Below are 14,271 nucleotides of genomic sequence, written 5' to 3' on the forward strand. Positions count from 1 at the left end.
CTCAGGTCCTCCGAGAGAGAGAAAGAAAGAGAGAAGGAGAGAATTAGAGAACGCACACTTAGATTCACACAGGACACCGAATAGGACAGGAGAAGTACTCCAGATATAACAAACTGACCCTAGCCCCCCGACACATAAACTACTGCAGCATAAATACTGGATGCTGAGACAGGAGGGGTCAGGAGACACTGTGGCCCCATCCGAGGACACCCCCGGACAGGGCCAAACAGGAAGGATATAACCCCACCCACTTTGCCAAAGCACAGACCCCACACCACTAGAGCCAACTTGGCACAAATGTGGGAAACATTGGAGTCAACATGGGCCAGCATCCCTGCGCAACTCAATATTAGGAAGGTGTTCTTAATGTTTTGTACACTCAGTGTATAATTGTTTAATGCTTATTGCACATTTATAAACGGACTAGACAGCCAGTATAACAGTCTGGCTAAAATGCTGGCTTAATGCCGCGTGTGACAAACTGAGCATTTAGTAGTTTTAGTAGCGTCTAGTCTGCACACACTTTGAGGAGTTTATACATAAAAAGGGTAGCGTTGGAAAGGTTAACTACTCTTCTATTACAGTAAAATAATCTCTCAATGTCTTTTGGTGTCTCAATTACCAATTCTGTTGGACCAAACCTCAAATGCAATTAGTGTGCAAAGCTGTCATCAAGGCAAAGGGTGGCTACTTTGAGGAATCTCAAATATAAAATATATTTTGATTTGTTTTCACGTTTGGTTAGTACATGATTCCATATGTGTTATTTCATAAACTCATCAAAAAAAGAAATGTCCCTTTTTCAGGACCCTGTCTTTCAAAGATAATTCGTAAAAATCTAAATAACTTCACAGTTCTTCATTGTAAAGGGTTTAAGCACTGTTTCCCATGCTTGTTCAATGAACCATAAACAATTCATGAACTTTCACCTGTGAAACAATCGTTAAGACACTAACAGCTTACAGATGGTAGGCAATTAAGGTCACAGTTATGAAAACCTAGGACACTAAAGAGGCCTTTCTACTGACTGAAAAACCCCAAAACAAAGATGCCCAGGGTCCCTGCTCATCTGCGTGAATGTGCCTTAGGCATGCTGCAAAGGGGGCATGAGGACTGCAGATGTGGCCAGGGCAATAAATTGCAATGTTTGTACTGTGAGACGCCTAAGACAGCACTACAGGGAGACAGGACGGACATCTGATTGTCCTCGCAATGGCAGACCACGTGTAACAACACCTGCACAGGATCGGTACATCCGAACATCACACCTGCAGGACAGTTACAGGATGGCAACAACAACTTCCCAAGTTACACCAGGAATGCACAATCCCTCCATCAGTGCTCAGACTGTCCACAATAGTCTGAGAGAGGCTGGACTGAGGGCTTGTAGGCCTGTTGTAAGGCATGTCCTCACCTGACATCACCGGCAACAACATCGCCTATGTGAACAAACCCACCGTTGCTGGACCAGACAGGACTGTCAAAAAGTGCTCTTTATTGACGAGTCGCGGTTTTGTCTCACCAGGGGTGATGGATTTGCGTTTATCAACGAAGGAATGAGCGCTACACCGAGGCCTGTACTTTGGAACGGGATCGATTTGGAGGTGGAGGGTCCGTCATGGTCTGGGGCGGTGTGTCACCGCATCATCGGACTGAGCCTGTTGTCATTGCAGGCAATCTCAACACTGTGCGTTACAGGGAAGACATCCTCCTCCCTCATGTGGTACCCTTCCTGCAGGCTCATCCTGACATGACCCTCCAGCATGACAATGCCACCAGCCATACTGCTCATTCTGTGTGTGATTTCCTGCAAGACATGAATGTCAGTGTTGGCCATGTCAGCCATGGCCAGCGAAGAGCCCGGATCTCAATCCCATTGTGCACATCTGGGTCCTGTTGGATCGGAGGGTAGGGCCATTCCCCCCAAAATGTCCGGGAACTTGCAGGTGCCTTGGTGGGGTAACATCTCACAGCAAGAACTAGCAAATATGGTGCAGTCCATGAGGAGGAGATGTGCTCCAGTACTTAATTCAGCTGGTGGCCACACCAGATACTGACGGTTACTTTTGATTTTGACCCTCCCATTTGTTCAGGGACACATTATTCCATTTCTGTTAGTCACATGTCTGTGGAACTTGTTCAATTTATGCCTCAGTTGTTGAATCTTGTTATGTTCATACAAATATTTACACATGTTAAAGGACGTTTCTTTTTTTGCTGAGTTTAGTGTTGATGTCTTCACTATTGTTCTACAATGTAGAAAATAAAGAAAAACCCTGGAATGCGTAGGTGTGTCCAAACTTTTGACTGGTACTGTATTGCCCATCTGTACTGTATACCTACAGTATGTAATCTTTTTTTATTTTACTAGGCAAGTCAGTTAAGAACAAATTCTTATTTTCAATGACGGCCTAGGAACAGTGGGTTAACTGCCTGTTCAGGGGTAGAACGACAGATTTGTACCTTGTCAGCTCGGGGATTTGAACTTGCAACCTTCCGGTTACTAGTCCAACGCTCTAACCACTAGGCTACCCTGCCTAACACAATGCTGAATGTATACTAGTGAATACTTTTGAATCGGGTGCATTGGGAATTTGAAATGAGTCCAAAATATTGTACAAGACTTTGCTAAAGTAGCCTACAAATAATGTAAAATGATAATACAATATTTCTGCTGTATGTTTTTTGCTAGTAAAGCATGCAGTGAAATACAAAAGTAAAACTTGTGTGAGTTAGTTATGTGTTTTGGGGTCGGGAGTGTTTGTGACCCTCTACGTAGCCACTGTTTACAAGATTAGCCTGTGCTTGCAGGCAAGACTGGACTTGGCTATTTTTAAAGCAGGCTACAGAACACGCCAACAACTTTTACTGCACAGTATAAACAAACAGTGTCTGAACAAATGTCCCCCTTCGCTGCTCTCTCATAAAGTCTGTTTTCAAACATTACTGAACGAATGGGTTTGTCAATGGATGTTTTAACTAAGCTTTGGCCTAGCTAAAGGTATTAAACCTAGACAGAATAATTTATCAAGTGAAACAAACTAGGATCCGATTACATTCCCCATGCCAGGAACTGGGCTCACAAGCCAGCCTGACCCCAGCTTTAGCTTGGCCTCAATGAAGAGGACTCCATTGACCATATCACTTTGAAACTTAACATGAGTTGCTGAAGCAACCAGTCATCGTATTGTATTGATAGACAATATATGATGGTTGAGGTACACTACAGTAATAGCTGATTTGTTGTCCTCTAGGTTCTGCAGAGCCCCATAAAACCCTGTCCTCTAGGAGGGAATCCCCTGGACGCTTGAGAAGGAGTGGGAGCCTTGACTTAGACCCTGACATCTTTAAATCTACCAACTTCTCTGACACAGAGGGAGGTGAGGAAGTCTTTACTCTGCTCAGTCTGTGCCTTCTACAGAACAGTTTCATTGAAAGCTAACTGAAGGATCTTTGTGTTGCAGTGGTACACAAGGCCCGTCTCCTCTCTGGGACCTCCGGCTTTGAGCACACCTTATCCAACCCCTCGGCCCAGGGCACCTTCCTACTGCCCTCCTACCCTATGGCTACACTCCCCGGGGGCCTGCTGACCCCAACACTGTCCCACCGCCGCGCTGACTCCTCACTGTCAATGTCCAACACTTGGCCCAACAAGAGAGAGAGCAGCCCTCAAAGACGAGACCCCAGCCCCTGGAAAGACATATCAAGTATGGGTCTGGTGTCTTCTGCATATTGGGTAGATCTTGATAGTCATGTAATTTATTTGAGGCATGTTGTTGAGTGCTTTCTTTGTCCCCACAGGTGACTTCTCATCCAGCAGGTGTTCTCCACGGCCTCACTGTGCTTCTCTGGTGAGCTCCTCATCTGCCTCGTCTTTCCGACAGGCTCTGAGCCGGACGCGCACCGGGCTTCCTATCTCCCCATCCCCAGGCCTTCTCCTGCCAGAGCGCGGCTTGTCTCAGAATGGCCAGTGGTCTAGTCCTCTAGCTCCATCTCCATCCAGCCTGCAGGACCACCTGTCTGAGAGGGACCTTCGCCTAGACCTGGATCACCTCAGCCTGCAGGACCAAGACCAGGAAGAGGACCCCTTGGACCGGCAGGAGGTCAGGATCAATGTTTTACACACAAGGTTCTGCTTAGTGAAGTCTCCAGATGGATTTAGCTAGGACACTGTCTTAAAGCTACCATCTTGCCATCAGGGTTTTATTCATATCTGTACTCAGAATAACTCAGTGCAAGAATATGCAATGGATAATGTTTCCCCTTCATTACTGCAGTGGTGGTGAAATGGGTCATATTTGGGACTAATTATCCTTGATGTAATGTTAGTGCTGGGGAAATAGTACTTGACATCTAAATTGTCATGGATATAACACCCATGCATAAAATATTATCTGTATGCACAGCACCCTCTTGCCTTGCTCTCAGGTTACTGATGAGCTAATGTGTTGTTGTTTATAGATGTTGAACTCCCTGCGCTCTCTGCGCTGCAGCGCAGCTAAGAAGAAGGCCACGGTGAGTCTGAGTGGCTCAGACCCTGACCCAGATAGCCCAGACTCAGCCATGAAACTGGAGCTGGCTCTGGACTCCCCCTCTCACAACTCCCCCACCGTCACCAGCCCAGCTAGCGAGAGCGGCCTCTCCAGCCTCTACTCACCCCCAAACACCACCCTCAATGGCACCAAAACCAGGTACATTCCACAAGATTCTTAGACCTACGTAGACAACCAGTAGACTAAGTTGAACCATTTGGTTCAACTAGGTTGAACCAAATGAGATCCTGTTTCAAGAATTATGGTGGGCAAAGGGGCCATGCTATGATGGTCCCACTTTCAAGTACACACACCCGAGGTATGATGGATCTGATATCCCTCCTGATGACTCACCTCTGACCTCTTTCAAAAGCCCTGGGAATTCTGCCTCCTCTTCAACAAAGCCTCACATTGCTAGAGTGCCTTCTGCTAAGCTGAGATCTTCCGTCTCCATGGACTTCAGTGCACTTCAAGGTACAGTGAGGATTTAACATGTAAAAGGATCTCTCTTATTACTAGCTGAGTCGTTGTTTCTATTTAGCTCTAATGGTGTTTCTGTGTTTTCTTCACCAGGCTTTCCACTCAGAGATAAAATCATACCTGAAGTGAGTGTGGTTGGTCAAAGAGTCACCTACTCGAACGGACCAATGGAACCTGAGGAAGAGGACAGGACTACAGAATACTCTCCACCCCCAAGTAGACTAGCCTGCCGTGAGGCAATCAGAGCCCTGAGGCCTGCCAAAGGTCAGTCACTGCAAAGAGGTCTGCTCCATTGAGGCATATCGCTGTCTAAAAACAGTGTATTTTCATTATGTTTGCAATATGTTGTTTGTCCAGTACTACACTGAACAAAAATATAAACAGAACATGTAAAGTGTTGGTCCCATGTTTCATGAGCTGAAATAAAAGATCCCACAAGATCCCACACAACTGAAGAATGTCTGCACAAACTGTCAGTAACTGTCTCAGGGACTCTCATCTGCGTACTTACCGTCCTCACCAGGGTCTTGGATTGGCTGCAATTTCCGGGGGTACCCAACTTCAGTGGGAAAATAATGCCGGAGAAGTGTTCTTCAGAGATGAATCCCAGTTTCATATTTCATCTGTACCAGTCAGATGGCAGACAGCATGTATGGTGTCGTGTGGGCGAGCGGTTTGCTGATGTCAACGTTGTGAACAGAGTGCCCCATGGTGGCGGAGGGGTTATGGTATAGGCAAGCATAAGGTACGGACAATGAACACAACTGCATTTTATTGATGGCAATTTGAATGCACAGAGATACTGTGACGAGATCCAGAGGCCCATTGTCGTGCCATTCAGCTCATGTTTCAGCATGATAATGCATGGCCCCATGTCGCAAGAATCTGTACACAATTCCTGGAAGCTGAAAATGTCCCAGTTCTTCCATGGCCTGCATACTCACCAGATATGTCACCCATTAAGCACGTTTCGGGTGCTTTGGATTGACGTGTGCGACAGCGTGTTCCAGTTCCCACCAATGTCAACTTCGCACAGCTAGTGAAGAGGAGTGGGACAACATTCCTGTGGTTGCAATGGGTCGGAAACTTTCCAGTAAATTTCCGGAATTTTTCATCGGAAGTTAAGCCCTGTAAAAAAAAAAAATACTCGTTGTTTTCTAATCTTTAGAGGAAAATGCCACGGGCACTATCTGATGTGTGGAGACATTTCACTGCAGCTAATGTAGAAGAAAAAAAGGTGTACATTCACAGATACTGTGCCAAATCTGACAAAAGTCCCTCTACTTCTATTCGAGGTGGAAAATTATGAATCAGACACCTTATCGATAGCAACAGCTCATGGTCCTCAACAGAGTTCAAGTAAAGGTCAAGAAAATCATAGAGAAAGCAGACTGTATTGCAATCATCTCTGATGGGTGGTCGAATGTTCGTGGGCAAGGAATAATTAACTACATCATCTCCACCCTTCAACCAGTATTCTACAAGAGCACAGACATAAGGGACAACAGAGACACCAGTCTCTACATTGCAGATGAGCTGAAGGCAGTGATCAATGACCTTGGACCACAGAAGATATTTGCACTGGTGACGGACAATACTGAAAACATGAAGGCTGCTTGGTCTAAAGTGGAGGAGTCCTATCCTCACATCACATCCATTGTCTGTGCTGCTCAGGCATTGAATCTGCTCCTCAAGGACATCATGGCACTGAAAACAATGGATACACTCTACAAGAGAGGCAAGGAAATGGTTAGGTATGTGAAGGGTCATCAAGTTATAGCAGCAATCTACCTCACCAAGCAAAGTGAGAAGAATAAGAGCACCACATTGAAGATTCACCCCTTTGGATGGTGTTGTAATCATGTTTGACAGTCTCCTGGAGGGGAAGGAGTCTCTCCAAGCAATGGCCATAACACAGTCTGCCGATATGGCCAGCCACATCAAGAGGATCCTCTTGGATGATGTATTTTGGGAGAGAGTGGTAAGCAGCCTGAAACCTATAGCAGTAGCCATTGCACGGATTGAGGGAGACAATTTCATCCTGTCTGATGTTCAGACTCTGCTTGCAGATACAAGTGAAGAAATCCGTACTGCCCTACCCACTTCACTGGTGCTTCAAGAAGAGGAAACTGCAGTTCTGAAATACATCAAAAAGCGTAGCGTACATGTTGGACCCCAAGTATGCTGGAAAGAGCATCCTGCCTGGTGCAGAGATCAACACAGCCTATGGTGTCATCACTACCATGTCTCGCCACCTTGGCCTGGATGAGAGAAGGGTTCTTGGTAGTCTGGCGAAGTACACTTCCAAGCAAGGGCTTTGGGATGGAGATGCAATATGGCAGTCGTGCCAACATATCTCATCAGCCACCTGGTGGAAGGGACTTGGATCTGAGGCTCTTTCCCCTGTTGCCTCCATCATCCTCTAAATCCCACCAACTTCAGCCGCCTCAGAGTGCAACTGATCATTGTTTGGGAACACACACCAAAGCATGCAACAGGCTGACGAATACAAGGGTTGAAAAAATTGGTGGCCATCCGGGCAAATTTGAGGCTTTTTGAGCCTGACAACGAGACATCCTCAACAAGGTTGGAAAGTGACAGTGAAGATGAGGCCTCAGAGTCTCATGTTCAAGAGGTGGACATTGAGGAGGTCCAGGGAGAAGACATGACACCTGAGAGGAAGACAACCAAAGCTTTAGTTTCTAGACTATGTATATGTTGAAAATGTTTTTGGGAGATGTGATGGATCATTGGGGATCATTCAATATTCCCTTTATTTTGTTGCTCAGTGAAATCATCCCATGTGAAGTGTCAACTTATTTAATTAAAGTTCAATTCGTAACTAAATATATTTTTTTATTTATATTTGAAGGATTTAGTCATTTGCAATTATGTCTACTTATGATAAGGTTAAATGTTTGTTTCTGTTTCCATGTGATATGGTAACTCTATCCAATGCAAAAAACATCTACATTTAAATGGTATTACAGTTTTTCTCAATTGCTAAAACACAATTACTGAAACCTTGCTCCATTTCCTGAAAACATTAAACACAAAACCTCATCTTCAAGCACTATTTACATAACCTCTGACTCCTCTTGCAAAATGAAACATTTGCCTCAAAACAGTTTTACCTGTGTTCAAAATCAAACACTGCTCTCAAATCATAAACAAAGTGATCAAAATGATATACACTCTCAAGCAGTCAGTAAACAATACACCGAAAAAAAGAAACAATTCTCAGGGAGAAGTACATTTTTAATCCCCAAAAATATTCATATTTTTCCGTCATTGTCCTTTGATGAACGAAAACATGTTCTATCATAGTAGCTCAAAATTGATCAGAAATTACTACTCTGCTTTGCTCTTTGCAATTTTGTTTATTCTTCTTCCTCCTCCTTGTACCCCTATTTTTACAGTACTGTACCCTGCAAACTTGTCCTTTGTCTCTGTGATACTGTAATTCTTGTTCTTTGTTGATATGAACCTACAACCAGTCAAAATCTATTGAGCAGTCAGTACTGTTAATAAATGGAAAGCACAATGTTCAGGGCCATACAATTCATCCATTGTACAGTATACAGCCTACAATGCACTGTACTACAGTATCCATTCTCAGACTTTCTCCTTCCCACCTTCAACAACCTGTTTGCTCTCTGAACTGGCTTATATTGGTTGTGTCGCATCATTTGAAACAGGTTAAATCAATTTTGAGTGGTTGTGTTCAATCAATGACATATATTCTCTATTTGTATTTGATTGTGGCCACTTGTGTTTACCAGTATGGATGACATGTGCATTAGAGTGCAGAATGTGTTTTGAGAATGAGAATGTGTTTAGAGTTTTGCTGAAAAGTCTAAGTGAGATCTGCAAATTTGTGTTTTATCATGTGAAATGGTTTAAGGTATTGACAACAGACTGCATAATTAGCTAAATGAGTCCAGGCAACTGATAACTTTGTTCAGCCAATGGGTTTTAGTGTTTTAGCAATTGAGAAAAACTGTAATATCAATTTGCAAATATTTCCATTAATTCCCATATATTCCTGTTAATTCCCACGGAAAGTTTCCACTTCTGAATATTCCCCAACATGTGCAACCCTAAACATTCCACAGGCCACAATCAACAGCCTGATCAACTCTATGCGAAGGAGATGTGTCGTGCTGTATGAGGCAAATGGTGGTCCCATCAGATACTGTCTTATTTTCTGATCCACGCACCTACATTTAAAAACATTATCTGACCAACCAATGCACGTCTGTATTCCCAGTCATGTGAAATCCATAAATTAGGGGCTACTGAATTTATCTCAACTGACTAATTTCCTTATATGAACTGTAACCCAGTAAAACATTTGAAATTGTTGCATGTTGAGTTTATATTTTTGTTCAGTATATGTGTTTCTCCATTATCTGTTCCTCAGGTTCCCAGAGCTACAGCAACAGGAACTCACCAGCCACTGACATGCCTGAAGGTGTGGTTGGCAGAGGTCAGGCCACATCCGTCTTATTTACGACTCTGTGCCATTGTTCAGATATCCAATATTGTGTTCTGAGGTCGTGATGTTCTGGTTCAGGGCTGTGTTTAACAACAGATCGCCAAGTCTCACAGTACACAAGGCCCTGCCTGGGGCCACACAGTATCAGGGCCAAGTTTAAAGAATTGTTTGGAATAACTCTTGTGGTTGGCAATATACTTACTGTTGGCAGATAAACAGATGCTAAGACATGCAAAGGACAGAGCATGCCATATTTTGGAAGTCATCACTGCTTACAGTATTTTCTAGCTACGTGAATACACTGTGCTGCTTAAAGTTTCAGCTTTGCTGAATAATGGTGTCAATGAAAATTAGCTTAAGCACTCTTGAATTTTCCTCACCTCCCGCCTCTGCAGGAGTGTTTGGCTCGGTGGTTCTGTCCAGCCGTCCAGGGGTTGCCATGTCGATGGAGCAGGGCGACTGTATGACCAGGCTGCCCAGTGACCCCCCAGCTGGCATCTATGGCCATGCAGTCCCCGGCAACCATCTGGACCCCGACGACATCCCAGCCTCAGAGGTGGCCAGGGTGAGCAGGTCCACCATACTGTACATACACCACCAACAACCTCTTTGATACTACATTTCCCATCAGGCTTTGCAGCTTGAAAAATAATTGCCCTCTACCACTGCTATCAGTCTGTGGAATGTGTGTAACTGGGGGTTGTGTGTTTGTGTGCAGGATAAGGAGAAGGTGAGAATGACAAGGTTTGCTCGGGACAAGATGCGGCAGCACCGATTGGAGCAGCAGGAGGGCCAGGTTGCCCTGGGGGATCGCCAGAGAGCTGACAGGATGCGTCTGCGCCTCAGACAGGTGCAAAATGACATGGCTACAGAGGATACAGCAGCCATTTCCAACGGTGCAATATTTCTTCCTTAACCCTCCAAGACTATCCTTTACAAGCTTTCACTTCATGCACTAGAATCTAAATAAACTGGCTTTTGTTATGTTGCTATAATTTGGGTAATTCTACTCTGACAGTAGGATGTCTTCCTGCGTGGGCTTGTGGCTCATCTCTAAAATGTTTTTTCTTCCCCTAACAGACTTTCATTTGAATGGTAGCATGGTGACGTCCACCAAGGCTGACTCTCTCCAAGACGAGTCACCCACCAGCCCCCAGGGATCCCAGAGCCCTATTAAATGTTTCAGTCCCCCCCACCAGCCCAGCCCCCCCACGGTCCCTGCCAACCCCGGGAGCACCCTGCCCCGCCTGAGGAGGGCTCCCAGTCTCAGCAGGACACGGCTGTCTCTCTCACACAGCTCAGGTCAGTGTAACATTATGGCAGTCATCATGTAATATCTTTGCAGTTACAGGGTTATAGCAGCTAAAGAGCCACACTGTTTTTCATTAACTGTTTGTTCTGTGATTTCTCTCATTAATTTGAGCAACTTAATGATGTTTTTTTAACATGGTGAATAGATTAATAAGTCAACACATCATATCTCACTCAAGCATTTAGGTATAGCCTGACTCGAAAGTGTTTTAGTGCACTACTAATTACCCCCTCAGAGCCCCCCAACAGTAGCAGAGCTTAGCAATGGTAAATGAGATGTAGATAATGGAGTGCAATGCTTTGTTTTCACACATTCTATTAATACATCTCCTCCCACGCACGCTGCTTCATTTAGCCAATGACTAATACAACTGTAATGTACCAATAGAGGTGTAATGTAACAATCTGCTGTGTGTTGTTGTGGCCATAGAGATATGTTATTATAGTGTTGTATTTAATGATATGGTTGTCCTCCAGATGAGATGTCCCCAGGCATTCCCAGCCAGAAGAGAGACCTGACAGAGCAGCCTGAACTACGGCCCTTCTCCAAACCTGAGCTAGCACTGACACAGAGCTTCAAACTCCTCAGCTCAGACGACTGGTGAGCTTTATTCTTCATTTGGATCCCTATTAGCTGACGCTTTATCAACTGCAAATCTTCCTGGGGTCCAACTGAACCCCACCTCCCGCATTTCAAGTAACTGTCCAGTGTTTCCGGATGTCTATGAAATATGGCTAATAATTAATTACAATGAGTCAAATAATTTTTCTTCACAAAAATTGTAATTAAAAAACAGCTTTTCTGTGTTGGAATGGTGTAGGCATACCCCAACAACAGAGCGGCATGGCTGCGATTCTGCATTTTCTGAAACCCCATTTTTTGTAAATAAATGCACTACGCGACCAAAAGTATATGGACACCTGCTCATTGAACATCTCATTCCAAAATCATGGGCCTCCTAACATCCTCCAGTATTCAGGAAGGCTTTCCACTAGATGTTGGAACATTTCTGCGGGGACTTGCTTCCATTCAGCCACAAGAGCATTACTGAGGTCGGGCAATGATGTTGGGTGATTAGACCAGGCTCGTTGTCGGCAGTCCAATTCATCCCAAAGGTGTTCGATGGGGTTGAGGTCAGGGCTTTGTGCAGACCAGTCAAGTACTTCAACACTGATCTCAAGAAACCATTTCTGTATGGACCTCGCTTTGTGCACAGGGGCATTGTCATGCTGAAACAGGAAAAGGACTTCCCCAAACTGTTTCCACAAAGTTGGAAGCACAAAATCGTCTAGTATGTCATTGTATGCTGTAGCGTTAACATTTCCCTTCACTGGAACTAAAGGGCCTAGCCCGAACCATGAAAAACAGGCCCATACCATTATTCCTCCTCCACCAAACTTTACAGTTGGCACTATGCATTGGGGCAGGTAGCATTTTCCTGGCATCCGCCAAACCCAGAATCGTCCGTTAGACTGCCAGATGGTGAAGCGTGATTCATCACTCCAGAGGAGTGATGGGCGGGCTTTACACCCCTTTTTCCAACACTTGGCAATTGCACGTTGGTGATCTTAGTCTTGTTTGCATCTGCTCGGCCATGGAAACCCATTTCATGAAGATCCCGACAAACAATTATTGTGCTGACTTTGCTTCTAGAGGCGTTTGGAACTCGTTAATAACTGTTGGAACCGAGGTCATACGATTTTTACTCGCCACGCGCTTCAGCACTCGGCAGTCCCATTCTGTAAACTTGTGTGGCCTACCACTTCGCTGCTGAGCCGTTGTTGCTCCTAGACGTTTCCACATCACAATAACAGCACTTACAGTTGACCGGGGTAGCTCTAGCAGGGCAAAAATTTGACGAACTGACTTGTTGGAAAGGTGGCATTCTATGACGGTGCCATGTTGAAAGTCACTGTGCTCTTCAGTAAGGCCATTATAGTGTAAATGTTTGTTTATGGAGATTGCATGGCTGTGTGCTAGATTTTATACACCTGTCAGCAACGGGTGTGGCTGAAATAGCCAGATCCACTAATTTGAAGGGGTGTCCACATACTTTTCTATATAGTGTAAATAGGGATTTTTGCAATTTTTTTTTATTAAAACTTTTTATGTAACCTTTATTTAACTAGGCAAGTCAGATTAAGAACAAATTCTTATTTACAATGACGGCCAAAACCGGACGACGCTGGGCCAATTGTGCGCCGCCCTATGGGACTCCCAATCAAGGCCGGATGTGGATTCGAAACAGGGAATGTAGTAACGCCTCTAGCAAAGAAATAAAGTGCCTTAGACCTCTGCGCCACTCGGGAGGATCCCGAGGACCCTGCAGGATCCGCTACCGCTTCCTCCTCCTTTCAGCTGCTGCTCAGTGCTCCGCTGCTGCGTAAACACAAAAGACAGTTTGAACACACGTAGTTCTTTGTTGTAACAATAATCTATTGCAAACATAAGCACCACATAACATGCAGTGTAGCGATTTCATGTTCTTTTTTCAGGTGAGTTAGCCTATATGCAGCTATTTAGGCAAGCTATATGTATGCAGCATATCAAACAAGCAAGACACAGACAGGCAGTCAACATCGATTTAATGTGCAAACATTGGCTATTTGGAGGCAGACAGGCAGTCAATGTCATAGTGTTCTTTATTCAGCAACTCTGGCCATATGGCAGAAACGCTGATAGATTTGCCCCAATGCAATGTGTAGACTGCGTCTTGCTTGGGCTACAGTAATATCTGTTACAGCAGACAGAAGGTTGTAGCCTTCATAATATATTTTTTAAATGTTCTTTCAAATCGCTGCAGTTTGAGTTTTTAAGTGTTTTCTCTCCAAATTATGCTTTGGCCAGAAATACGAGTATAGGAAAAGTCAACAACATTATTTGGGTATGAGTTAACATAATATTTATTTTTCACTGAACTTTTCATTTTTCACTGGACAGTTACTTTAACCCAATGCTATACTTCAACATTGTCTAGTAAGACCCTATGTCAAAAGTCAATGTATGACTGTTCTATGCATATAAGCAATGGATTGGATTTACAAAATGTATATTTCTCTATTTTTGATTGAAGGGAGAAGAAGATTGAGGGCCTGACCTTTCTCCGTGGTCTGACACAGTACCATTCAGACATACTGCTTAACAGGCTGCATGACGTCTGTCTCGCACTCATCCAAGAGGTACGACCACGACTCCTCATTCTTTTAGGTTTCTATAAATGTTCACGTGAAACGGCAGTCCATTGTCCTGGAGACCTTCATCCAATCCCCTTCTATTCATAATCTCTGCCTCAATCAATTCAATACAGAGTGGTTATTGTAGACTTTAGCCCTCAATGATTGATTTTCCTATGTCCTGATGAGGACATTTGACCATTCATTTGACCATCCTTCCTCAGATGTCTGATTATAATTTTTTTTATCTAACTGATTTAATGAGTGTATTGCTCC

The 14,271-nt window shown here is 44.3% G+C and overlaps 1 protein-coding gene across 1 annotated transcript in view; it reads left to right on the forward strand.

The window, feature by feature from the left end:
• LOC109894558 (TOG array regulator of axonemal microtubules protein 1) overlaps positions 1 to 14,271 on the forward strand; it is a 34,812-nt gene that overhangs the window by 11,279 nt on the left and 9,262 nt on the right. The window contains exons 3-14 of the mRNA XM_020488138.2: positions 3,255 to 3,380; positions 3,465 to 3,707; positions 3,802 to 4,103; positions 4,462 to 4,691; positions 4,906 to 5,006; positions 5,106 to 5,276; positions 9,436 to 9,501; positions 9,906 to 10,075; positions 10,229 to 10,406; positions 10,591 to 10,812; positions 11,299 to 11,422; positions 13,896 to 14,001. Of these exons, the coding sequence (XP_020343727.1) occupies positions 3,255 to 3,380; positions 3,465 to 3,707; positions 3,802 to 4,103; positions 4,462 to 4,691; positions 4,906 to 5,006; positions 5,106 to 5,276; positions 9,436 to 9,501; positions 9,906 to 10,075; positions 10,229 to 10,406; positions 10,591 to 10,812; positions 11,299 to 11,422; positions 13,896 to 14,001 (2,039 nt within the window). The remainder of the gene's footprint in view (positions 1 to 3,254; positions 3,381 to 3,464; positions 3,708 to 3,801; positions 4,104 to 4,461; positions 4,692 to 4,905; positions 5,007 to 5,105; positions 5,277 to 9,435; positions 9,502 to 9,905; positions 10,076 to 10,228; positions 10,407 to 10,590; positions 10,813 to 11,298; positions 11,423 to 13,895; positions 14,002 to 14,271) is intronic.

Source organism: Oncorhynchus kisutch, linkage group LG7 (assembly GCF_002021735.2).
Source record: "Oncorhynchus kisutch isolate 150728-3 linkage group LG7, Okis_V2, whole genome shotgun sequence".
Taxonomy (NCBI): Eukaryota; Metazoa; Chordata; class Actinopteri; order Salmoniformes; family Salmonidae; genus Oncorhynchus; species Oncorhynchus kisutch.